The sequence below is a fragment of the Panthera leo genome, chromosome F3, assembly GCF_018350215.1.
Source record: "Panthera leo isolate Ple1 chromosome F3, P.leo_Ple1_pat1.1, whole genome shotgun sequence".
NCBI lineage: Eukaryota > Metazoa > Chordata > Mammalia > Carnivora > Felidae > Panthera > Panthera leo.
This window is the reverse complement of record NC_056696.1, coordinates 37,414,563-37,440,000: the sequence shown is the minus strand read 5'-3', so window position 1 is coordinate 37,440,000 and position 25,438 is coordinate 37,414,563. Positions and strand designations below refer to the sequence as shown.

General features: G+C 37.1%; 1 protein-coding gene across 2 annotated transcripts in view; it reads right to left on the bottom strand.

Moving 5' to 3' along the window:
* The window catches only part of NEK7 (NIMA related kinase 7), a 158,264-nt gene that overhangs the window by 78,575 nt on the left and 54,251 nt on the right, over positions 1 to 25,438 (bottom strand). For both annotated transcript variants that reach the window (XM_042925559.1, XM_042925560.1), the window contains exon 2: positions 19,160 to 19,244. In XM_042925559.1, the coding sequence (XP_042781493.1) occupies positions 19,160 to 19,216 (57 nt within the window). In that variant the 5' untranslated portion in view covers positions 19,217 to 19,244. The remainder of the gene's footprint in view (positions 1 to 19,159; positions 19,245 to 25,438) is intronic.

Here is a 25,438-nt window from a genome sequence, read left to right as displayed (position 1 = left end):
TTCCACCAATTCTCGTAACAGGGCTTTATCTGTTGCTAGACTTCCCAATGTCAAGGGCACAATCCCTGGAAGTTCTTAGTATCACCCAGCCCTGGGCTCTGCCTTCCAACTGGGATACCTCGTTTATCATGAGGATTATCCTCCTGATTCACAAATGAAGATTGCCCAACCCCTTGGGTATAAGGCTACTTAGGTGACAGTACAGTGTATCTAACTATATAGTGTATTCTGCCCAATGTCCTTTCAATAATTATTGGGGGGAGGGCATTTAATACATAGAATCATGTTTGCAATTTGGTTATCTGGTTAGAACATGCTTAAAATTTAAGATCGCAGGCACACTAAAGAGGAGAATAACTGGTTCAAAGCCCATAAATCCCAGGAGTTTAAAACTGCTTGGCTTCATGACAAAAGAAAACTCAGAAAGGGCATGGCTAATTCAGCACAAAGGATCTGCTGCAATTACTGAAATAAAGCCTGCATACCCTGTGTCTAAGTATTTTCAAACAGATTAATTGTTGGGAAGAAGTCCTAAAACATAACTAATTAACACGGACAACATAACTATAAGCCTATATGTGTTATTTCTCAATACTATTTTCTCTCTTAATTACTAACTAAAAGACACCCATAACTCTTAAGGCATATTTAAAACTGTTCTTGGAAGCATTTATACTTTTGGGGTAAATTATTGTTTAGCCTCATAACATTTCTGAATCTACATACTAACATGATATATTATATAAAAAGTATCCAGAAATCTCAGAAACAAAAAATAAATACTCAAAATTACAGACAACAATTAAGAGATCAAATCTGAGAATGAATGAAGCTTTATATAACACCTTAAATGTTCTGGTTTCTTATTAATGCATCTCTTGTTGATTTGAATGCACTCTAATCACATAACACCAGATCTTGCTAACTAATTGGGATTAACTTCTACATGTCAGTCTGTGTTTACTGCTTCCTTCACATAAAACTTTTAAAATAAAATTCATTCTGCTGTGCCAGTGGTTCTTATTCTCACAGCAGCAGACTCTTTAAACAAAGATTTCCTAAGACTAAATTGATTTAATTTGCTTTAAATTTGAAGGCAAGGACACCTTTTTAATGTTTATTTATATTTTGAGAGAGAAAGAGAGAGAGAGAGAGAGAGAGAGAGAGAGAGAGAGAGAGAGAGAGAGATCCAGCAGGGGACAGGCAGAGAGAGAGAGGGAGACACAGAATCTGAGATCTGAGGCAGGCTCCAGGGTCCAAGCTGTCAGCACAGAGTCCAACAACGGGGCTTGAACTCACAAAATGTGAGATCATGACGTGATCTGAAGTCAGATGCTTAACTGACTGAGCCATCCAGGTGCCCCTGAAGGCAAGGACATTTAATGAGCAATACGATAATTCAGGATAACATTAGTATGACAATTCTCTCTAGGGAAATTAGAAGAGTCACAGCATGAACTCAGTAAACTCCTCAGAGAGCAAATTATATCCTGATAATTCCTAATGGTATTGTTATCAATGGGCTAATATATAAGCCAGTATTAACTATATTTAACACCATTAATAAGGTTTTCATTATTATTGAAAATTTATCTCTTACTGGTGGTTTTCATATTACCAATTATTCAAATTAATAAATTACTTTATATTTTATATGAATATTACTGGATTTCTCTAAAATTTAAGAGTAACAAAACTTCAAAACCCCCTTCAATTTTATTTAGCAATAAAGTTCATGCTAGGATCTTGAAGATGATGTTACTCATCACCAAATTACTCAAAGTGGAATAGCCTATTAATGATATTTAATATAATTCTTTCAAATACTATTTTCTACAAACTTTCTACAAACCTCATTGAAAACAAAAACAAAAAACAGAAAAACAACACACACAAAAATAGCACACGTGCTGGCAAAATCTAATGATTCAAAAATTATCGCCTGAAGATTTCTTGAACTATTTCAAGGGTAACCTATTCCTAAAGATACTAAGTGTTGGAGAGTTGTACCAGTTTGAACAATACACCATTAATCATTACAGCTGGCTTTTTATCAAAGGAGGAAATTCACTATAACAAAAGAAAAATGAGTGACCAAATATAACTAATTATCTAGTTAAACATTTAAAAGACCCTGGTATTTATATCATTTAATCATCATTTGTTATACTACCTAGAATAATAATTACTGTATCTAAATTATGTAACCAAAAATACTATCTTCCCCACCTTATCATGAGCAGAATAGTTAATTAATGACAAAGAGGCTCCCATCTCCCCACTCCTCCCATGAGCACCACGAGCCATACCTGGTAAAATAAAATATGGCAAGGAAAAGTCTCTCACTGGGAGAAACAGACAGAAATTGAGATAGGGATAACAGGGGAGACAAATACATAATACAAAATAATACAAATACATAATACAAAACAATAAAAAGTAAACAAATACATGATAGTATCTAATATTTATTCTGCGTACTTAAGTACTATGCAGAGAAATACAATACAGTGATAAAATGGAAAATGAGTGGATGGTTATCTTAGATTGGGTAATTTAGGGATGATCTGACTGATGAAGTGACATTTACATTGAAATTAAAAGACCAGAAGGAAAGAGCAGAAAAAACAGCTGGAGAAAATGTCTTAAGAATGATCTTGGTGTGAAAAGGGAAAAAGCCAGTGTAGCTGGAATACAGAGAACAAGGGGCACAACGGTAAGGAAAGAGGTTCAAGAGGTAAGCACTGACAAAATCACATAGTGCTCTGACAGCAGGGGTGAGGTGCTTGGGGTTTACGTGGGAAGCACTGTGCTCTGATTCACTATACATTTTACAGAAATAACTCATAGTGCTGCATGGAGAAGGAACCAGAGAGGAAGGGAAGAAGTAAAGCTAGAGAGGAAGTAGGGAAAGTGGACATAGGCAATGGACTGGACCTGGGAGTTATAGTGAGATACAGACAGCAGATGGAATCAGGATATGATCTTGACGTACAAAGGAATTGCTGGTGAACTGAATATGAGAAGTGAGGGACAGAAGGAAATCAAGAATAAAGCATACATTTTTGGTATGAGTGTGTAGATGGATCTTGATGCCATTTACTGGGATAAACAAGGTGAAAGGACAGGCAATTTGGGCAGAAGGTAGGCAATAAAAATGTAATTAAGGATATAATGTGATATACAAACAAGCAATGAGTAAAGGAATGTGCGGGCCGAATAATTATTGGCAGAAATTGCCACCGTCATAGTCATGGTCATCGTCGTCACCGTCATCATCATCATAGTGCCACGTGCTAAGCACCATACTGAAAGAAAGCTCCAAATCAACTTTATGAAGTAAAATACATTATTCTTCTCATTTATTGATAAAAAGAGTAAGGTTTATAGATGTTAAATAACTTGCTCTCCATCACATAGCTAGAAAGTAGGAGATCCAAGAATTCATTTCAGGTAACTGTCTTCAGAGCTCACGCTCTCAACCACCACACTAAAGAGCCAGTCGTTCTATTTCCTTCTGGCAACTCTACAGATAAATGCTGGTATTCCACAGGGTTCATTCTTGGTCCTCACTTCTCCCTTCATACATTCACTCTGGGCAATCGAATTCACTGTTCAGTCTCTCCCATTTTTGATTCTGGAAGTTCGTGTTGAAGTGATTTCGGGTATCCCCCACACCCTCCATTGGACACCCTATCATAACTCTCTGAGAAACTCCTCCTCCATCCCCTTGTTCTCCCTTGATCTACATCCCCTTGATCTATACTTAATGAGATCCAGTCAAGAAAGAAAAAAAAAAAAAAATGATGCATAATTAAATTTATTCTATATAAATGTGGCTGATAAAAGAGGTACTTATCAAAATTTCTAAATATAATATTTGCTTTATGAATACTTACTGAGAAAGCTGTTTGAAACATAACCAGTCATATAAAAAAGTCATAATATTCACATAATAATGATACAAAGGAAGACAAAATATAAAGATATCCTAAATGTAAATACTATGACTGAGTTTTAATTCCAGTGTACTTAACAATATTATATTCCTTTCAGATGCACAATACAGTGGTTCAACAATTTCATATATTACTCGCTTATCAAGTTCAGTGTACTCTTAATCCCTTTCACCTATTCTACCCATCCCCCACCTGCCCTCCTCTCTGATAACTATCTGTTCTCCATAGTTAAGAGTCTGCTTTTTGGTTTGTGTCTTTTTTTCCCCTTTGTTCATTTGTTTTGTTTCTTAAAAACCACATATGAGTGAAATCATTTTTTTGTTGGTTGTTTCTGTTGCTTGCAGGTTTTTATTTTGATACAGTCCCAATAGTTTATTTTTGCTTTTGTTTCCCTAGTCTCAGGAGACATATCTAGAAAAATGTTGCTACACAACTTACTGCCTATGGCCTCTTCTAGGATTTTAATAGCTTCAGGTCTCACATTTAGGCCCTTAATCCATTTTGAGTTTATTTTTATGTATGGCGTAAGAAAATTGAACAGTTTCATTCTTCTGTATGATGCTGTCAGTTTTCTCAGCACCATTTGTTGAAGACACTGTCTATTTTCAATTGCATGTTCTTGCCTCCATTGTTGAAGATCAACTGACCGTATAATTGGAGAGTTATTTCTGGGTTTTCTATTCTTTTCCATTGATCCATGTGTCTATTTTTGTGCCCGGACCATACTGTTTTGATTACTACATACTTGTAATATGATTGGAAGTCTGGAACAGTAATGCTGCCAGTTTTGTTTTTCTTTTTCAAGATTTCTTTGGGTATTCAAGGTCTTTGTGGTTCATACAAATTTTAGGATTGTTTGTGAAAACTTCTGTGAAAAATGCTATTGGTATTTTGATAGAGATTACATTAAGTCTGTAGATGTAGTATAAATATTTAAAAAAATATTTGTTCTTCCAATCCATGAACATGGAATGCTTTTCCATTTCTTGGTGTCATCTTCAATTTCTTTCATCTATGTTTAATACTTTCACAGTACAGGTCATTCACCTCTTTGGTTAAGATTATCCATAGGTATTTTATCATTTTTAGTGCAACTGTAAATGGGATTGTTTTCTTAATTTCTTTTCTGCTGCCTCATTATTAGTGTACAGAAACACAATGGATTTCTGCACATAGTTTTGTACCCTGAGAGCTTACTGAATTCATTTATCAGTTCTAAGAGTTTTTTGGTGGAATCTTTAGAGTTTACTATATATAATATCATGCCGTCTGTATATGGTAAGCTTTACTTCTTACCAATTTGGGTGGCCTTCATTCTTTTCTCTTGTTTGACTGCTGAGCTATGACTTCCAGGACTCTGTTGAATAAAAGTGGTGGGAGTGTTGTCTTGTTCCCAACCTATGGGAAAAAGCTCTCTTTTTCACCAACGAGCATGATGTTCACTGTGGGTTTTTCATATAAGGCCTTTATTAAAGGTCTATCTGGTTTCCCTATAAATCTGCTTTGTTGAGGTTTTTTATCATGAATGGATGTTGTACCTTGTCAAATGCTTTGTCTACATCTATTGACATCATTAGTTTTTAAACTTTCTCTTATTGATGTGATGTATCACATTGATTGATTTGCAAATGCTGAACCACCCTTGCATCCTAGGTATACATCCACTTGATGGTGGTGAATTATTTTTTTAGTGTATTGTTGGATTTTGGTTTCTAATATATTGTTAAAGAATTATGCATTTATGTTTATCAGAATATTGACCTATAGTTCTGTTTTTTGTTGTGTCCTTATGTGGTTTTAGAATCAGGGTAATGCTGGCCTCATAGAATAAATTTGGAAGTTTTCCTTTCCCTTCTACTTTTTTGGAATAGTTTGAGAAGAATAGGTATTAACTCTTCTTTAAATGTTTGGTAGAATTCACCAGTGAAGCTGTTTGGTCCTGGACTTTGTTTGTTGGGAGTTTTCAATTATTGATTCAATTTCTTTGCTAGCAATCGATCTACTTAAATTTTCTATTTCTTCCTGTTTCCTGTTTTGGTAGGTTATAAGTTCTAGGAATTTATCGATTTCTTCTAGATTGTGCGGTTTGTTGGCATAGAATTTTTCATAACATTCTCTTACAATCCTTTGTATTTGTGTGTTGTCAGTTGTTATTTCTCCCTTCCATTTCTCATTTTGTTTGAGTCCTCTCTTGATGTTTTTTTATTTTTTGAGGAGTCTGGCTTGAGGTTTATCAATTTTGTTGATCATTTCAAGAACCAGCTCTGATGGTTTCATTGATCTGTTCTACTGTTTTTTGTTTGTTTGTTTGTTTTAGTTTCTATATCATTTATAACTGCTTTATCTTTATTACTTCCTCCCTTTTACTGGATTTGGGTTTTGCTTATTCTTCTTTTTCTAGATCCTTTAGGTGTAAGGTTATTTATTTGAAATTTTTCTTGCCTTCTGAAGTAACCCTGTAATGGTATAAACTTGCCTCTGTTAACAACCACTTTTGCTGCATCCCAAACTTTTTGGACTGTTGTGTTTTCATTTTCACTTGTCTCCACGTATTTTTTTATTTCCTCCTGGATTTCTCAGTTGACCCATTCAGTTGTTAGTAGCATGTTATTTAACCTTCATGTATTTCTGCTCTTTCCAGATTTTTTCTTCTGATTGATTTCTAGTTTCATTGAACTGTGGTCAGAAAAGATGAATGGTATGGGGTGCCTGGGTGGCTCAGTCAGTTAAGTGTTCAACTTCAGCTCATGTCATGATCTCATGGGTTCATGAGCTCGAGCCCCACATCGGGTTCTGTACTGACAGCTCAGAGCCTGAAGCCTGCTTCAGATTCTGTGTCTCCGTCTCTCTTTACCCTTCCCCTGCTCGTGCTCTCTCTCTCTCTCTCTCTCTCTCAAAAATAAACATTAAAATTTTTTTTAAAAAAAGATACATGGTATAACTTCAATCTTTTTTGAAATTGTTGAGACTTCTTTTGTGACCTAATATGTGATCTATTCTTAAGAATGTTCCAAATAGATTTGAAAAGAATGTGTATTCAGCTCTTTTAGGAGAATGTTCTGAATATATCTATTAAATACATCTGGTCCAGCGTGTCAAAGCCACTCTTTCCTTATTGATTTTCTATTTAGATGATCTGTCCATTTATGTAAGTGGTGTGTAAAAGTCCCCTACTATTATTGTATTACTAGCAACTAGTTCCTTTATATTTGTTATTAACTATTTTATCTATTTGGGTGTTCTCTTGTTGGGGGCATAAATGTTTACAATTGTTACATCTTTTTGTGATTGTCCTCTTAATGATTATATGACTATCCTTCTTCATCTCTTGTTATAGTCTTTGTTTTAAAGTCAATTTATCTAATGTATTTCTACCCCAGCTTTCCTTTCACATCAATGTGCATGATAAATGTTTCTCCATCCCCTCATTTTCAATTTGCATGTGTCTTTAAGTCTGAAGTGAATCTCTTGTAAGGAGCATATAAATGGGTCTTATGTTGTTTTTTTGTTTGTTTGGTTTTTTATCCATTCCATCACCCTGTGTCTTTTGATTAAAGCACTTAGTCCATTTACATTCAAAGTAATTATTGACAGGTAGATATTTGTTGTCATTTTGTTCTTTGTTTTTTGTTTGTGTGTGTGTGTGTGTGTGTGCGCGCGCGCGCGTGTATCTTCTCTGTTCCTTTCTTCCCTTCCTCTCTTCTAGTGCGGTTAAGATGGCTTTCTTTAGTGATATACTTGGATTCCTTTCTCTATTTTTTCCATATCTACTACTGGTTTTTGATCTGCGGTTACCATTCAGTTATGTATATAACATCTTGTGCATAAGAAGCCTATCTTAAGATGACAGTCACTTAAGTTTGAACCCATTCTTTATGTCTCTCCTCCCCATGTTTTAGGTATATGCGGTCATACTTTACTTTTATTTTGTGAGTCCCTTGACTAACTTTTACAGATAAACTTATTTCTACTGGTTTTGTGCTTCCTATTTTTCTTACTCTTACTTAAGGTCTTTCCTTTCCACTCAGACTCCCCTTTAATATTTCTGGTAGGGCTGGATTGGTGGTCATGAACTCCTCTAACTTTTGTTTGCCTGGGAACTCTGTATCCCTCCTTCTATTCTAAATGACAGCCTTGCTGAATAGAGGCTGCAGATTATTGTCCTTTCAGCACTTTCAATGTGTCATGCCACTCCCTCCTGGCCTAAAAAGTTTCAGTTGAAAAATCCAATGATAGCCTTATGCAGTTTTCCTTATAAGTAACTGTTTTCTTTTTCTTTTAAAAATCTTTCTTTATTAGTGCTTTTTGCCATTTTAATTACTATGTGTCTTCAAGTGGACCTCTTTGGGTTGATTTCATTGGGGGATCTCTGTGCCTCCTGGATCTGAATTTCTGTTTCCTTCTCCTAATTTGGGAAGTTTTCAGCTATTATTTCTTCAAATACATTTTCTGCCCCCTTTTCTCTCTCTTCTTTTTTCTGGGATCCCTATAATATGAATGTTACCATGCTTGAAGTACTTGAAGTAGTCACTGAGTTCCCCAAGTCTATTCTCATTTTGCGTAATAATTATTCTCTCACTTGCTAGCTTGATTACTTTCCATTACTCTGTCCTCCAGGTGGCTGAATCATTCTTCTGATTCTTCTAGCCTGTTATTTACTCCATCTAGTATATTTTTCATTTCAATTATTGTGTTCTTCATCTCTGACTGGTTCTTTTTTATATCTGTGTTAAAGATCTCACTGATGTTTTCCACTCTTTTCTCAAGTCAGTGAGTAGCTTCATGATCATTATCTTAAATTCTCTATCAGGCACATTACTTATCTCCATTTTACTTAGGTCTTTTGCTGTGATTTTGTCCTGTTCTTTCATTTGGGACATATTCCTCTGTCACTTGATTTTGCCTAAACTTTTGTGTCCATTTCTGTGTTTTAGGAACGTCAGCTGTGTCTCTTACACTTGAAAGTAGTGGGTGGGAAGTGCACTTTTAAAAAGGTGGTGCTGGCCCTGGTCTTCCTCCACAGGGGAGGAGTAGCCATCAGAGACCTGGGCCACAGGGCCCTTCCACAAAGTATATGTGGGTGGGAGATGCAGTTTTAACACAGTGCCTGTGTTCCCTGTAGGAGGTCACAAGCCACCGCTGCCGGCAATGGGACTGAGGCCCCACAAAGCTCGCAGTTGGGAGATCCAGTGTTGGCAAGGTTTGCACAGGTCATCTAGGGGAGGGAATCCCCTGCACCTTGACTGAGGCAGGTCTAGCTGAGGGGGTGGGAAGGTGTAAGCAAGTTAGGTTGTGAATGCTGGTGCTGCGTGCTTCCTGCAGGTAGCTGTGTGTTTATGCTGGAGGGCAGGGGAGGGACAAGGTGCCTGCCAGATCCTTTGTTCCTGGAGAAGTCCCTCAGGGAACTCTGAGTTTAGTAAATAACTCTCCCTCCCATATAAGCCAGGCATTTTTCAAACTGCTGCTTCTAGGCTGTATCTCCAAGGGCCATCTGTGGTTCAGTCTCTCTAAGGGTGGGGACTCAGCTCCCTATGCCCGCTGGGCTCTCTCAGAGCTGAGCGGGCTGATTTTTAAAGTTCTAGGCTTTAAGTTCTGCTGGTTGAAAGAGCTCACCAAATTTGGCACTCTAACTTTCAATGCCAAATGCTATGGGGATTCATCTTCGCCTTGCAGGCTCCCCAGTGTGATAGTCTGTTTCTCACCCCCTCCACCCCTGTGCTCCCTCCCTTTCCCGGCCAGACCCACTGCATCTCTGCCCTTCCTGACCTACTGGATGTGGCCTCTTCTCTACATTTAGTTGTAGAGTTTGTTCTGCCAGTCTTTGGGTTGTTTTCTGGGTATTTACACTGACCTGAGTGTTATCTAGCGGTACCAGGGGACAAGGTAGGTTTAAGGTCCTCCTACTCTGCCTCTGCCCTGGAAGTAATATGACCAAATTCTAACAAACATAATAGAATCCATACATTCAATGTTGCCCTTCAAAACAGGTGCCATGATCACATACAGACTTACTCCAGGAAGGCTTCCAATACTTTACTAGGTTTGAAATTCCTCCTTTAGAATAGTAATCAGTTTGTGAATCATATGAAAATTATTGGTCTCATTTTAGAAGATAAGATATCTCATTTTGGTCAAAAGAAGAATACCAAGACTATTTACTTTTTTCACCAAGTAAATATAAATACTTGGCTCCAAGCAATTTTGCGGTATTTCCAAATATCAAATACACCCTCAAAAATAGAATGGTTCTCATCACTATAATTATTAATCTATATTTCAGGCACTGAATGCAGTTCCAAATACATTGGGAAACTATTTTAATTAATGTTGGCTTCATCTTTGCCCACATCACTCTGAACAGACTGTTCAAACAGAAATTTCCAAGATAGCAGATGAAAGAATCTTTACTGTATTCACATTTTTTTTAAATCATCTAACTTTCCCAAGGTATTTCCTTTAAAATTTGAGGAACACTTACCTCTAAGTATGTATATGTGAACAATCGAAATTCCAAACCCAACGAAACTTTAAATATTTTGAAATGACACTTCTCATTTGACAGCTTTCTTATTATTCTCTATTACAATGTAGGTTTTTCCTAAAAGAACTCTAAAGTAACTAAAATCTATATGATATAATATTAACATAATATAGCTCGATTAATATTTAGCTCGGGGGTGCTGTTAAGGTGGTTAAGCGTCTGACTCTTGATTTCAGCTCAGGTCATGATCTCACAGTTCTTGACATGGAGCCCCGCGTTGGGCTCTGAACTGGCAGCACAGAGAATGCTTGCCTAGGATTCTCTCTCCCTCTTTCTCTGTCCCTTGCCTGCTCGTGTTTTCTCTCTCTCTCTCGCTCTCTCAAAATAAATAAACATTAAAAAAATATTTAGCTGGGGCGCCTGGGTGGCTCAGTCGGTTGAGTGTCTGACTTCGGCTCAGGTCATGATCTCACGGTCTGTGAGTTTGAGCCCCGCGTCGGGCTCTGTGCTGATGGCTCAGAGCCTGGAGCCTGCTTCGGATTCTGTGTCTCCCTCTCTTTCTCCCCCTCCCCTGCTCATGCTCCGTCTCTCTCTGTCTCAAAAATAAATAAAAACATTAAAAAATATATATATATATTTAGCTGAAGAGGTATAAATTAAATTAACTTTCATTTAGAGATTAATTCATTTATCCAACAAACATTATTGAGTAGAAATTATCCTACTATCACTAACATAAAATATGACCCACAAATGTGAACACTGGGATGCTGAGATAATATATTCTTTTTTTTAACTGAAGTATTAACTGATATACAATGTTATATTAGTTTCAGGTTTATAAGCCATTGATTCAACAATTCTATATATTACTCAATGCTCATCACAGTAAGTATAGTCACCATCTGTCACCATACGTTATTACAATATTATTGGCTATTTTCCATATTCTGTACTTTCACCTCTGTGACTTACTTATTTTATACCTAGAAGTTAGTACTTAATCTCCTTCAACTATTTTGTCCCCCCGCCCCATCCACCTCCCCTCTGCAACCACCAGTTTGTTCTTCATATTTAAGAGTCTCTTTTTTTATTTGTCCATTTGTTTTGTTTTTTAGATTCCACATATAAGTGAAACCATACGGTATTTGTCTTCCTCTAACTTATTTCATTTAGCGTAATACCCTATAATACCCATCCACGTTGTTTTAAATGGCAAGATGATACCTTATCTTCTTTATCCATTCACCTATCAGTGAACACTTGGGTTGTTTTCATATCTTGGCTACTGTAAACAATGCTGCAATAAACACAGGGGTGCATATGTCTTTTCAAAGTATGATCTTATTTGTTGGAAGCATATTAGTGTAAGGAATTACACAATCATCATTATTTTTCTGAGAGTTATCTTTTTGTTGTCTTCCAAATTATACACTTCCTCTACTATAACACTATCTGCATTATCTCTATCATGAAATGTAGTTTATACAACATTATAATGAGCCTTTATGCTCATCATGTTCCATTAGTGACTAAATATCCTTGAATACCATTGCCTTACTATCTTATCTTAGATTTAGAGATGAAAGATAGCATAGTATAAGCAAGATATGACTGAATCTGAGTCCAAAATAAGTAAAGACACAAAATTCAGTGAGAGAAGTAAGAGACCATGTGATGCAAGACCTTCTAAGTCATATAAGGAAATGCAAAAATTCATCTAACAGCAATAAAAAAGCAGCCTTTTAAGGAGTGTGATATAAGGAAATGTACACTTTAAAAGGATAACTCATGCTGCAATGTACAGAATGAACTAGAAATGATAAAATGAAAGGTAAAGAGCTCAGCTACAAAGTTTTGGAAATAATCCAGGAAAAAGGTAAACTAGAGTAGTACAGTCAGGATGCAGAGAGTTAGCAGATCAGATAGCTTTTTAGGAAATAAAACCAAGAGAACATGGTAATTGCCTAGACATAATGTATGAGATTCCCTTGTTTGTAATTTGGGCAACTAGATGGATGGTGGTAATAATCACAACCAAAAGTGCAACCTTGGGCAGAATATAACAAAGTTCATCTTGAAGACTAGGTACTTGAGGTACCTAGAAAAATATCAAGAGTCATGGTGATTAGGATCCAACTGGCCAGGAAATGCACGAGGAGCTTTCTCCGTGAAAGCTAAAGAATCATTGGCTTGGAGTCAGACAACCCCGGGTCAAATCCTGACTCCACCACTTATTAGCTATGTTACCACGGGCAAATTAGTTCATTAGTCTGAGCCTCAGTCCCTTACTTGTAGTGTGTGAAAAACAACGTTTTGTATGTTATCTGTCAGAAATAAATGAAGCAGTGTATTCAAAAGACTTAGCACACAGTAGGTGCATTTTAAGAACTCACTAATCGGTAGATACCAACAGTAGCAGCCATACCAGCACCCCGGACAAAAGTGGGATGAAGGTGGTAAGACAGCAAGCTGGATGGTCAGGTTTTCAATCATGTGAGAGGTGATGTCCTCATCACCTGCTCTCCTGAGCAAAAGATAAGAGCTATCAGAAAGGTGACAATCCTTTAGATGGGGAGCAGAAGCCTCAGTACAGCAGGCTTCACCCTTTCCTACCCCCGAGAAAAAGGAGTAGTGATCAGAAAGAGGTACTGTGGATGGAGAAGGCTGCTGTTGCTACCTCCTAATCATTATGGTATGGTTATTAGAGAACAAGTAGCCTCCACGTGAGAGGGTGACAGGGGAAGCAGTGTCCATGGGGGAAAGAGATAACGCTCCAGTTAAAATAAGGAGGTGAAAAAAAAAGCGTTCAGTAAGAAATGAGGGGTGTAGGCAGTTACTTGTACAATGAAAGAGAAATTCTGTAGATATTTGTATATTTTAATATTCATATTCAAAAAGGTGGTGCTTAAAAAGAGAACTGATTGATTTGACACCAAGTTTATATTCTTTCAACAAACATTTACTTAATGTCGACTATGCACTCTGGGTACCATTCTGGAGACTAGGGATAAAGCTTATACTCTAAGAAAACAACGGGAACGAACAAAATAAAAAGCAGTAAGGTTATAAATTCTACGGAGAAAAATATGGCAGTGAAGGCATACTGGGTTGGCGTGAAATTTCAATTTTCATTGAATGATCAAAGAAGGTGATATTCAAATATGTACTTGAAGAAGATGAATGAACGAGCTGATGAGAAACTACTAGAAGGTTTTAAACGGACATGATTTGACTACAATGTTATATTTTATATTTAAATTCTGTATACTTTTGTAATGGCTTCTGTGTTGAGAGTACAGTGAAAGGAGGCAAGGGCAGAAGCAGACACCAACTGGGAAGCCATTCACAATAAGGTCTGTGAAAAATTAACTTTGACCAGAGTGGTGACATAGGGTAAGAAGTATTCCGATTCTAAATATATTTAAAGCTAGAGCTTATGGGATTAGATAGAAGACAAGGCATTGGAGGGAGTCAGGAATGTCCCTAAAAGCTTTAGCCTAGCAACTGAAAGGATGGACTTGCCACTAATTGTGACAGAGAAGACTGTAGAGAACAGTTTTAGGAGGAATATTTGGAGTTCAGATTCAGACATGAATTCAGACATGCAAATTTGATGTCAAGTATGCAAGTGGATACAAGAGTTTGGAATTCAGGACAGAGGTCTGGGTTGAGATGTAAATCTGAGAGTCAACAGCATACAGATCATAGTTAGAGTCCTGATTTGTTAAGAGGTTCAGGAGGGGAGGAGAAATCAGCAAAGGAGAGACCACTAAGGCATGAGAAAAACAAAGTTCTTGGAAGCTAAGCAATGAACAGGCTTCAAAGAAGAAAGTATGGCCAACTCTATCAAATGCAGCTGGTAAGTGAGGAAGATGAGGCCGAAGAACCCACAGCTGGACCGAGCAACATGGGAAGTGCGATCCTGGCAAGGCAGTGTAGGTGGCATGGTCAGGGAGAAAGCTTAATTGGAGTACACTTCAGAGAGTGAAAGGAGAGACAAAACTACAAATAAATCTTTCTAGGAATTTTGCAATAAAAGGCAGCAGAGAAATAGGTCAACAGCTGGAGAGAGGGAGGACTTCAAATGCTGTTTTTTGAGTTTGTTTGGTTTGGTTTGTTGTTTGATGGAAAGAATAACAGCGCCTTAGTATGTAATAGAAAGGACTCAGTAGAGGAAGCTGAAATAAGCAGGGGATGGAGATGGGATCTGGTGCTCATGGGAGCACTGGCCTTTGAGAACAGTGTGGCTTCTGCATCTGAAAAGGAAAAGGCAGATCACAGGAGTACAAATTCCGGGAGGAGGATATCCATGGTAGGGGTCTGTGAGCGTTCTCTTCTGATTGTTTCCGTTTGTTTTTTTTTTGTTTGTTTGTTTTTTGTTTTTTTCTAAATGAAGTAGGAAGCAAGGGCATTAGCTGAGACTGAGGATGGAGGGAAAAGTGTTGGGGGCTGAGGAAGAAAAACTAGGAAGTAGTCACTGAGGAGACTGGGAAGAAAAGGCATTAAAAGGATAAGGCTGCTGATACAGAATTAAGAGTTACTTGAGGTTCATGCTCATGAACTTAAACTATGTATAGCAAGAGTCTTCTTTCCTCAAAACAGCAGCTGCTCATTCTCCTGTACCTTTATTAATAAAGTTATTCAATGAACTAAACTTGTTAAAAGAAGACCATTACATCTAAACTTGTATAAAGACTCCCCAAAATAAAAGCTCTGCTCAATGCTTATGACAAGTACCTTGGCAAAATCGATTTATCAAAAGAAGCAAGCTAAACGATGACCCTTATTTCATAAAGAAAGTAATTCTGTAAAAATAAGTTAAAGAGAAGAGAAGAGGGGCGCCTGGGTGACTCAGTCAGTTAAGCATCCGACTCTTGAGCTCAGCTTCGGTTGTGATCTCACAGTTTATGAGTTCAGGACCCACGTGGGGCTCTGTGCAGGCTCTGTGCAGAGACTGCTTGGAATTCTCTCTCCCTCTCCCTCCACCCCTACTCTATTCATGCTCTCTGTCCTAAAATAAATGAACTTAAAAAAATTATAAAGAGAGAGAGAGAGAGAGAAGGGAAGGTAATACAGTTATCATGTCCAAAAATCCTATCCACGCAATAGAGTTCACTGGGGGCCGCTTCGCTCTGGCCCACAACACACCTGGGTTACTAGCCTGACATGCTACAAGGCAAACCTCACCTCTTCACACTCCTTTCACGGAGATGCGAAAGCACAAGTGGACTCCGGATTCGGCTGCAATGAAGCTTAAAGGAATGGTCAGTCTACCTTTCTGCTTGGATTGGAAAACAGCAAGGCAAGATTCTCATACCTTCCAAGCTAAATAAGGACAGTCTATTTTTCTACCTGCAGGTGTGGGATACTTTCCCTCTTTCACAAGTAGCAAAAGCGTTAACACTAGATATCTACAAATTTACAAATAATAATTACAATCTAAGCCCTGAAGATTATTACAATTAAAATGAATCTTCCTTCTGGGGTGCCTGAGTGGCTCAGTCAGTTAAGCATCCAACTTTTGGTTTCGGCTCAGGTCATGATCTCACAGTTCATGAGTTTGAGCCCCATACTGGGGGGCATGCTGACAGTGGGGAGCCTGCTTGCGATTCTCTCCCTCTCTGACCCTCCTCCACTAGCGTGCATGTGCAAGTGCACTGTCTCTATATCTCAAAATAAATACATTAATTAAAAAAATTAATTCTCCTTCTAATCACTACCAGAAATCGTTAGTATTACACGGATTATAATTGTTTTGTATTTAAATTTATGATAAGAATGTGAATGTACCATAGCCCTCTTCAAATAATGACGATAAATCAAAATACTCACAAAATGTTAGTTGTAAACTTCCATTGTTTAAAATTAGTCTCATAGTAGAAAATAAACATTTTATCATTTATCTGTCACCATCTTATACACAGTCTGTATTTCTTTTAATTAAGCTAAATCCATCGTTCCACAAACAACAGTTCTAAAGCAATGAGAATATATAAATTAGAATCTAGTTAAAATATCCTTGCAGTATCTTCTAGGCTTTAGTGGAAGGAATCAAAGAAGGAAAGAAGGAAGGAAATGAAGGGAAGGGAAAAAATGAAAGCTGACAGAAAAAATTTTTCTCTAAGTTCAAGAGAATCATAGTAGTGCAAAAGCACATTTTAAAAGATACATAAATCTCATAATCTAAAACTTCAACAACAACAACAAAAACTCCTATACTAAAAATGAGACCATATATTCATATTGTGGGGTTAGAGTATTCATCTCAGAACAAGGAAAGGAAAGATATGCCAGGAATATACATCACTCATCATTATAACAGGGCATAATTGGTATTTGACACTTAGAAAGCTGACTTCCCCAGATTTCTGTTTATGTCCAGACTGATATTAGCATTACAAAAGTGAAAGAAGTCACTTGGCTAACCATATGTTGCCATATCACCCCCCTTATTCAGTCCAATGGTGTGGAACAAAACAAAAGAAGGTTGTCAACCCCTAGCAGACACTGTCCTTTCCCAGCGCTTTAAAATAATGATACCAAGAGTGGGAACATTTTTCAAAGATTTAATAAGCAATAACACCTATAAGCTCTTGTCAGGTAATCTTTCTTTCATGATCTCACACCATCGGTCTGAAGGGGGGGAGGGGAGGAATCCTTCTCCCTTCCCCCACTTGCCACAGGCAGCTAGAACCTGGGATGACACTTGCCTGTTTCCAACAGGGAGAGAGGTCCACCCTCACAGGAGCAGCAGCAGGAGGCATAAGCGAAAGGAACAGTGTGAAAAGAGATGCAGAACCACATATATAATCTTGAAATTTATGCTGTGTGGCAGCTTCGTGTCTCAGAGGAAAATAATTACTTTCATTTTTGCCTCCTACTGCCACTCCGACCTTTCCCGGTCGGTGAGTCAGTGGGAGGCAAAAATGAAAGTGCTTTTTTTCTCCCCCCTTTGAAACTTAGAGCTGTTCCAAACTGTGGATTTCAGAACCGTAACAAGAACTGCCTAATTTTTAGAGGGCTCCTTTTATCATCTCCACTAGAAACAACAAGACTATGAAATAATAGTGTTCGCCTATGTGTGTAAAATCGGCGCTAACGTGTGTATGCCTGATAGTTAGAAGGTGCTAATTACAAACTTGATAATTTACCACCATAACAGAAAATACAGACGGATTTTAAAAAACAACCATCTTGAAATTAAAATACTGGACACTGTATATTAACTAGTTGGAATTTACATAAAAACTTAAAAATAAAGAAATAAAAATAGCGGCCTGACTCTAAGGTAAAGGGTCTCTTTTTTGAATACCGAGAATTCAGGTAAGTATAACAAAGAAAAGCAATGTAAACTTCTGTTAGGTAAAGGGCTGATTTAAACATCTTCATCTGAAGGAGCCCCTGATTGGCTTCAAAGACATCTTCTTATTGAGGCCCTGCTCCATATGAAGAAGTACAATACCACAGCATATCCAAAGTGAGTAAGGCATAGTTCTCTTCGAGTGTAGCCCCAGAGAGATAAGAAAATGTCCACATAAAACAATATAACGGTGTCAGAAATACCAGAAGACATACAAAGAAGGTATCATCGGGTTTTCAAGAGAAGATATTACAATCAGAAAAAGCTTCATGATAGAAATGGCATTTTAGATGGTACTTAAAAAACAGGCATGATTTGAAAAATTGGCGAGAAAAATGAGGGTGCAAAGGGAACAAAATCACAGAGGCAGAAAAGGCAGTGCTGGCAAAATTTTCTGAACTGTGTTTCACAGAAACTGGTTTCACAGACACCGATTCTGGGAGAAGTCAATAGATGCACTTAAAAATATATAATAAAAAAGTCCCATAGTTAAATAAGTGTGAAAAACACTTACACCCATGTCCTCCTCTGGGAAATTTAAAGTGCACAGCGGAATAAGAAAGGCTCTGAGGAAGGATTGTCATCAAGTAACTGTTTAACCCAAGTCCCACCAACCTATATGACTACAGAAATTTGAAAGAATATCCATCGACTCTTCCAACAATTTCAGAACGACTATCTAAGCAAAACTGAGATAAGATTAGCAGAGTAAATTTGAGACTAGACTCTAGAATCTAGAATGCCTCAAACACAAAACTGAGAAATGTAGCTTTTATGAATGACAGCAAAAGTGAGATTTGGGCCCTACAAAGAGGGGTGTATTCTTTCAAGCATATCATTACATATTGGGCTTAATGGCAAGCTTTGTATGAAACATTCTTTCACTTCATTTTATGTTACGAAAACATAAGCAACCACCTAAAAGGAGAAACGCACCACTTATCAGAGAACATGAGAAAAGGAGCAATAATGGAAGGCAGCTGTGGATAATGCAGGATCAGCCACCAAAGCAAAGACAGGCACCACATATACGGGCACCCCCACTAGCTGGGCACAGCCTCACTTGTGTTCTTTTCTCTCTAAGCTTAATAATATTAACTCACAAAGCCTACCGGTCCTTCAATTAAAGTTAAAATCTATAGTTGGGTTTTTTGTTTGTTTATTTGTTTGTCTTTTTACATGTTGGTGCATTAGAACTAAGTATTCTAAAACACTATTTAAAATATAAACAATTCTGACTAAACTTGTAAATGCATAATTAGCATTTTTGGGGCTGTTTTATTTCCTAAAGGAACTGTAATTCTGTACACACACACACACACACACACACACACAGCCTTCATTAGAACAAATTACCTGTGGCTGGAACTGGGGAACAGGTGGCCCTTGCATTCCTTGTGATTGCTCATCCATTGTCTGAAGCAATAAGAACTTTAGAACTCTGCAAAAATATAAGGTTGAAATTTAAATAATGCAATCATTACCAACTCATTTTGCTTATCATATTCCTGATGCTTGCATTCAAATATTAGACTTACCTAACATTTCAGAAAGTATCCAAGAACATACCCCATACTCTTCTACCTGCCATTTGCCAAATTCAAGCTCTGTTTAGCTAACACAAGTGGCAGATTTACTGTCCCAACTAAGTCCATTTCTCCAAAGTAGTATTATGTGCTTAGAAAATTCTATATTGTGAGATGAAATGTTCTCTTCTCCATTATAGCATGTAGACCAAACAGACTTCCCCTTACCCTTGCCAATATGCAAAGATAATTACCATAATAAGCTTCCATAAATGTGGTAAATGTTATACATTCTAAAATGCACCTCATCTTCATATTCTAAAATGTTAGTGTTTTTGTTCTGTATGTCCAACTACAATTCTTACTGTAATTTTAGGTTTAAACTTAAAAGGCTAGTCCTCATGAGGTTGTTTACTCTTTTACGCATACTTTGCTTATAATTATTAAACATTCATCCATTAACTCCATAAACATAAGACTAATTCTATGTCACCTACTGCACAAGGCTCAAGTATTGAACTACAAATGAGACATGGCTGTTGGCCCATCCAACAACACTGATTCTACACACTGTCAACTATTTCTAGGTTCCTTGTGTTATTTTATATGAAAATATAACTTATATGTTAAAAAACTAGGATCCATTTAAGTGGGATTAACAGAGAAACTAAAACACATACTCACTTCATTATACTCTTTAAAAAACAATTAAAAAAATGACATGGGTCATTTGTATTGCAAATGTTTCCTTCCATTCTATAATTTGTCTTTTCTAAAACCTTTTCAATGTCATCTTTTCCTTTATAATTAATACCTTTGTATACTATTTAAGAATTATTTCTCTACTCCAGGTTTTCATACATTAGCTTCTAAGGTAAGCTTTATTGTTTTATCTTTCACGTTTAGATACATAATCGACCTGTAATTAAATTTTTGTATCACATAATGTAAAGACAATATTTAGTTTTTTTTCATATGGATATCCAATTGATTCCAAATCATATACTGAAATGATTATCCTTCACCCTATTCCCCTTTACACTACAACTCTGTCATCCTTGCCATTTATTAAATGAAAGCATAATACACACACACACACACACACACACACACACACTGCCAACTTACTGAACTCACTTATTAGTTCAAGTAGATTTTTGGTTATTCTTGTCTCATTGCAATGGCTAAAACCTCTAGTACGATGAACCTAAGAGTAGACATCCTTTTCCTGTTCCTATCATGAGAAAGTGTTGAGAAGGAAAAACTTGCCTTAACCATTCAAGGTTCTTCTAGCTTTTCTAAGAATCAAATTGAAATGAGACAGAATAACAGGAGAAAAAATTAGTAACATGTATACCTTCTATATACATAGGAGCAACTCAGGAAAACCAAGCAACTCCCTGAAGTGGTCGAACCCACCAACTTAAATACTGTCTTTAGGCAAAGACAAAAGATGTTGGGAGTCAGTTATGAGAGGTAACCAGGAAAAGCACAGTAGACAAGGTAAGATTGTTATGCAGAATTAACTCATTACCTTCTCTATTAGTAAGTTTCCAGGAACTGGGTCAACCCTTCTTCCTGGTACAGCAAGAGAGACACCCTTACAAATGGAGATTTTTATATATATATATATATATATATATATATATATATATATATATATATATATATAGACAAATACCTATACAAAGGTGTAACTTCTACTTGGTTTTTGGAGCTTCTCGTGTATTTGCAGTATCTTAAAAATAACCAGCTTAAAACAATCAATAGGCCAAAGTGGCATATTTAGAAAAATATGTTCCCTTGCAAAAACATTTCGCCATTAATGTGAGATGTATATTTTTCTTAGATGTCTTAATTTATCAGGTTGAGACAGTGTCCTTCTATTCTTACTTTGCCAGAAGATTTTATATAGGGATGCCTGGGTGGCTCAGGCAGTTAAGCGTCTGACTCTTGGTTTCGGCTCAGGTCATGATCTCATGATTTTGTGAATTCAAGCCCCACATCAAGCTCTGTGCTGACAGTGAAGAGCCTGCTTGGGATTCTCTCTCTCCCCCTCTTTCTGACTCTTCCCCACTCATGCTCTCTCTCTCTCTCTCTCAAAATAAATAAATAAACTTAAAAAAACATTTTATATATATATATATATATATATATATATATTGTTCATTAAAATGTTGAAATATGGTGACTCATTTCTGAATGTTAAGCCAGTATTAACTTCTGGGATGAATCTCAGTCATGGTATATAATCATATTTATCTATTTTTGGATTGGTTTTTATTTAGTGTTGGATCCAAGGAGGGGAGGAGACTGAAGAAGAAAGAGAACCCTAGTAATGAATTAGAATATCTTTTACTGTGAAATACAAATCATTAAAATCAGCATTTCACATAGTATCCCACAGATAGTTTCACAAAACACTCCATGACAAAAAGGGTTTCCAGGTCAAAGAACTCTGTGAAATACTACTCATTATATAAATCACTCGTAGAGAGTCATAATAAATACTGACATATGAAAGGATCCAAACAGGTCTGTAGTTAATAAAAAACTTAAATTCATTTAAAACTTCATTCTGTTTAACTTAGTCAAAAAATGCTTTCTTTGTGTAACATTTTCTAATATCCCACACAGCTTGACTAATGCTAAGAACACACTTGAGAAGTTTGTACTAGATTATAATAAAATGGGTTTCCTCATACCTACTAATGAGTGACAATGTCTAAATAAATAAAATTATGAAGAAAAGAAGCTAAAGGAAAACGAAATTTAAAAAAAAAAACCAACATAAAACTCAAAGAAATCATATAAGTGATTTAACCTAACAATCTGCATAACAGGAAAATCACTTCTACAATATCCCTTGACAGAGGTCAAAAAGCCTCTGCTTGGAAAATTAACATCTGTATGAAATTCTCATATTTCATGTAAGCTTAATAAGTACAATGAATAAAGAGCAACAAAATTTTCTCTGCATAAAATCTAACGTAGTTCCATGTGTCACTAGATTCTTAATGCTATTACAGAATAAGAATATTTGGGGCGCCTGGGTGGCTCAGTCTGTTAAGCGACCGACTTTGGCTCAGGTCATGATCTCGCGGTCCGTGAGTTCGAGCCCCGTGTCGGGCTCTGTGCTCACAGCTCAGAGCCTGGAGCCTGCTTCCGATTCTGTGTCTCCCTCTCTCTCTGACCCTCTCCCATTCATGCTCTGTCTCTCTCTGTCTCAAAAATAAATAAACGTTAAAAAAAAAAAAAAATTAAAAATAGACCTACCCTATGACCCAGCAGTAGCACTGCTACGAATTTACCCAAGGGATACAGGAGTACTGATGCATAGGGGCACTTATACCCCAATGTTTATAGCAGCACTCTCAACAATAGCCAAATTGTGGAAAGAGCCTAAATGTCCATCAACTGATGAATGGATAAAGAAATTGTGGTTTATATACACAATGGAGTACTACATGGCCATGAGAAAGAATGAAATATGGCCCTTTGTAGCAACGTGGATGGAACTGGAGAGTGTGATGCTAAGTGAAATAAGCCATACAGAGAAAGACAGATACCATAGATCCTGAGGAACTTAACAGAAACCCATGGGGGAGGGGAAGAAAAAAAAAAAAAAAAAAGAGGTTAGAGTGGGAGAGAGCCAAAGCATAAAAGACTCTTAAAAACTGAGAACAAACTGAGGGTTGATGGGGGGTGGGAGGGAGGGGAGGGGAGGTGATGGGTATTGAAGAGGGCATCTTTTGGGATGAGCACTAGGTGTTGTATGGAAACCAATTTGACAATAAATTTCATATATTAAAAAATAAATTAAATTAAATTAAATTAAAATATGTTAAATATATATTCAACCTTCTAGATTATAAATTCCATGTTGCAGGGACCTATATATGTGTCAGCCACAGTTGTATCCCCAGTGCTCAAGTCAATGCTCGGCACAAAACAGGTGCTGAATATTTAATTAATGAATGCATGTATGTCTGTCATAAAAACATCAAATAATTACTGTTACAGTTTAATAAATCTAAAGTCAATGATGAGAATAATCATTACCAAATTCAACAAATTTGGCCACCAATCTTCAATCAAAAAAAGCTGCCCAAAGAAGGTGCTATCTAAATTGGGTTTTAAATAATGAAGAGGAAAAGTTAACAAGGTTTAGATGACCAAGGAAGAGAGGAATTCTGGGAAAAGGAAAAAAAAGATATCGAAACACCCAAAAGCAGAACACAACATCTTACAAAGTAGCTTCAAATTAAAGTTGACAGGTAGTAGGAGATAGGTGGTGGAGAGTTAGTAGCAGGTTACATTAACAACACAGGTGTCAGTTCATGAAAAAACTGTTAGGGTATTTACTCTATCCAGTTGGTATCAGAGAGCTAATGTTGAGTTTCAAGCGGCTAAGAGAAAGAATTTCACTATTTTTGAAAGACAGTCTTTCTTGCCATGTGACTGAGTAGAGGGGTTCCCAACTGTAAGCAACACCAGTTAAGAAGCTACTGCAACAGTCAAGAAATGATAAGGCTGCTTGCCACATCCTCTTTCTTGACCTTGCCCAGCTTTCAACAAAATTGACCATCTCACTTTCGTAAAATGTTCTGTGATCCCATATTCTTCTGACTTTTCTCCTACACTACAGCTATTCTTTCTAAGTTCCTGTCTAACATTTATGTTGAAGTGCTCTAATATTTAAATCTTCTTTTGGAGGGGGAGGGGCACCTGGCTCAGTCAGTTGAGAGTCCCTACTCTTGATTTTGGCTCAGGTCATGATCCCAGGGTTGTGGGACAGAGTCCTGTGTCGGGCTCCACAATGGGCACAGAGCCTGATTAATAAGACTCTCTCTCTCCCTCTGCCCCTCTCCCCTGTTGGATCTCTCAAAAATAATAATAATTATTATTATTATAATTCTTTTTTAAAAATCTACTGTCTCTGCTGAAGTCATCCTACCCAGTACCGTGACTTTGAATACCATCTCTATATGATTACTATGAAATCTGTATCTCTACCATAGGTGTATGTTCTGAGCTCTGAGCTACAAACACCAATATCCAATCTCCCACGTTAAATAGAGGATTCCATCTCCCATCTCCCATCTCCCAAGATATGCTTCACAATCTACTCAGTTGGTCCAGCCCCCAAATTCTCAAGCTTCTGGGTCTCTAGACCTCTATATATGAGGATCCCAAAGACCTTTGGTTCACGTTGGTCATGACTATCAATATTTCCCATTATCAAAGTTAAAACTGAAAAATGCTTAAAACACATACTAATCCATTTACAAACAACAGCAATAACACTGTTACAGGCTTCTATAAAACATATTTTCATGAAAAATAGATACATTTTAAAAAACTAGAAGAGGGGTACCTAGGTCGCTCAGTCAGTTAAGCGTCCAACATCAGTTCAGGTTATGATCTCATAGTTTGTGGGTTCCAGCCCCGCATCAGGCTCTGTGCTGATAGCTCAGAGCCCGGAGCCTACTTTAGATTCTGCGTCTCCCACTTTCTCTCTCTCTCCCTCTTTCTCTCAAAAGTAAACATTAAAAAAAAAAATTAATAATACATGAGTAAATAATTAGAAGAGAGGCACTGTCTTACATTTTGCAAGTTTCTTTAATGTCTGCAGAGCAGCAGTTTCAATCTGTTCAAATATGTTGTTTTGGCAGAAGCATATTTTTAAAAATCTGGTCTTCCACAAATGTATAGTTGGAAAATAGAGGAACATTTTAATATCCAATGTGGATATCACTGTGGATATTCTCCTTTGATAATACACCAAACTTGACAGGTGGCAAATTCTTTTTTTTTAAGTATTTTATTATTTTTATTTTGAAAGAGAGTGAGCGTGTATGGGGAGCCCAAGCAGGCTCCCCACTGTTAGTGCAGAGCCAGATGCAGGGCTCAAACCCACAAACCATGAGATCATGACCTGAGCTAAAATCAAAAGTGGGACGCTTAACCAGCTGAGCCACCCAGGCACCCCAACAGGTGGCAAATTCTTACAGGTTAACTGCAATGTGGACTCTCAAATCAATATACTTCTATACTCTGTTAAAATCCAGTGGTCTCTCTTGCTCTTTGAAAAGACCTTTTACTCATG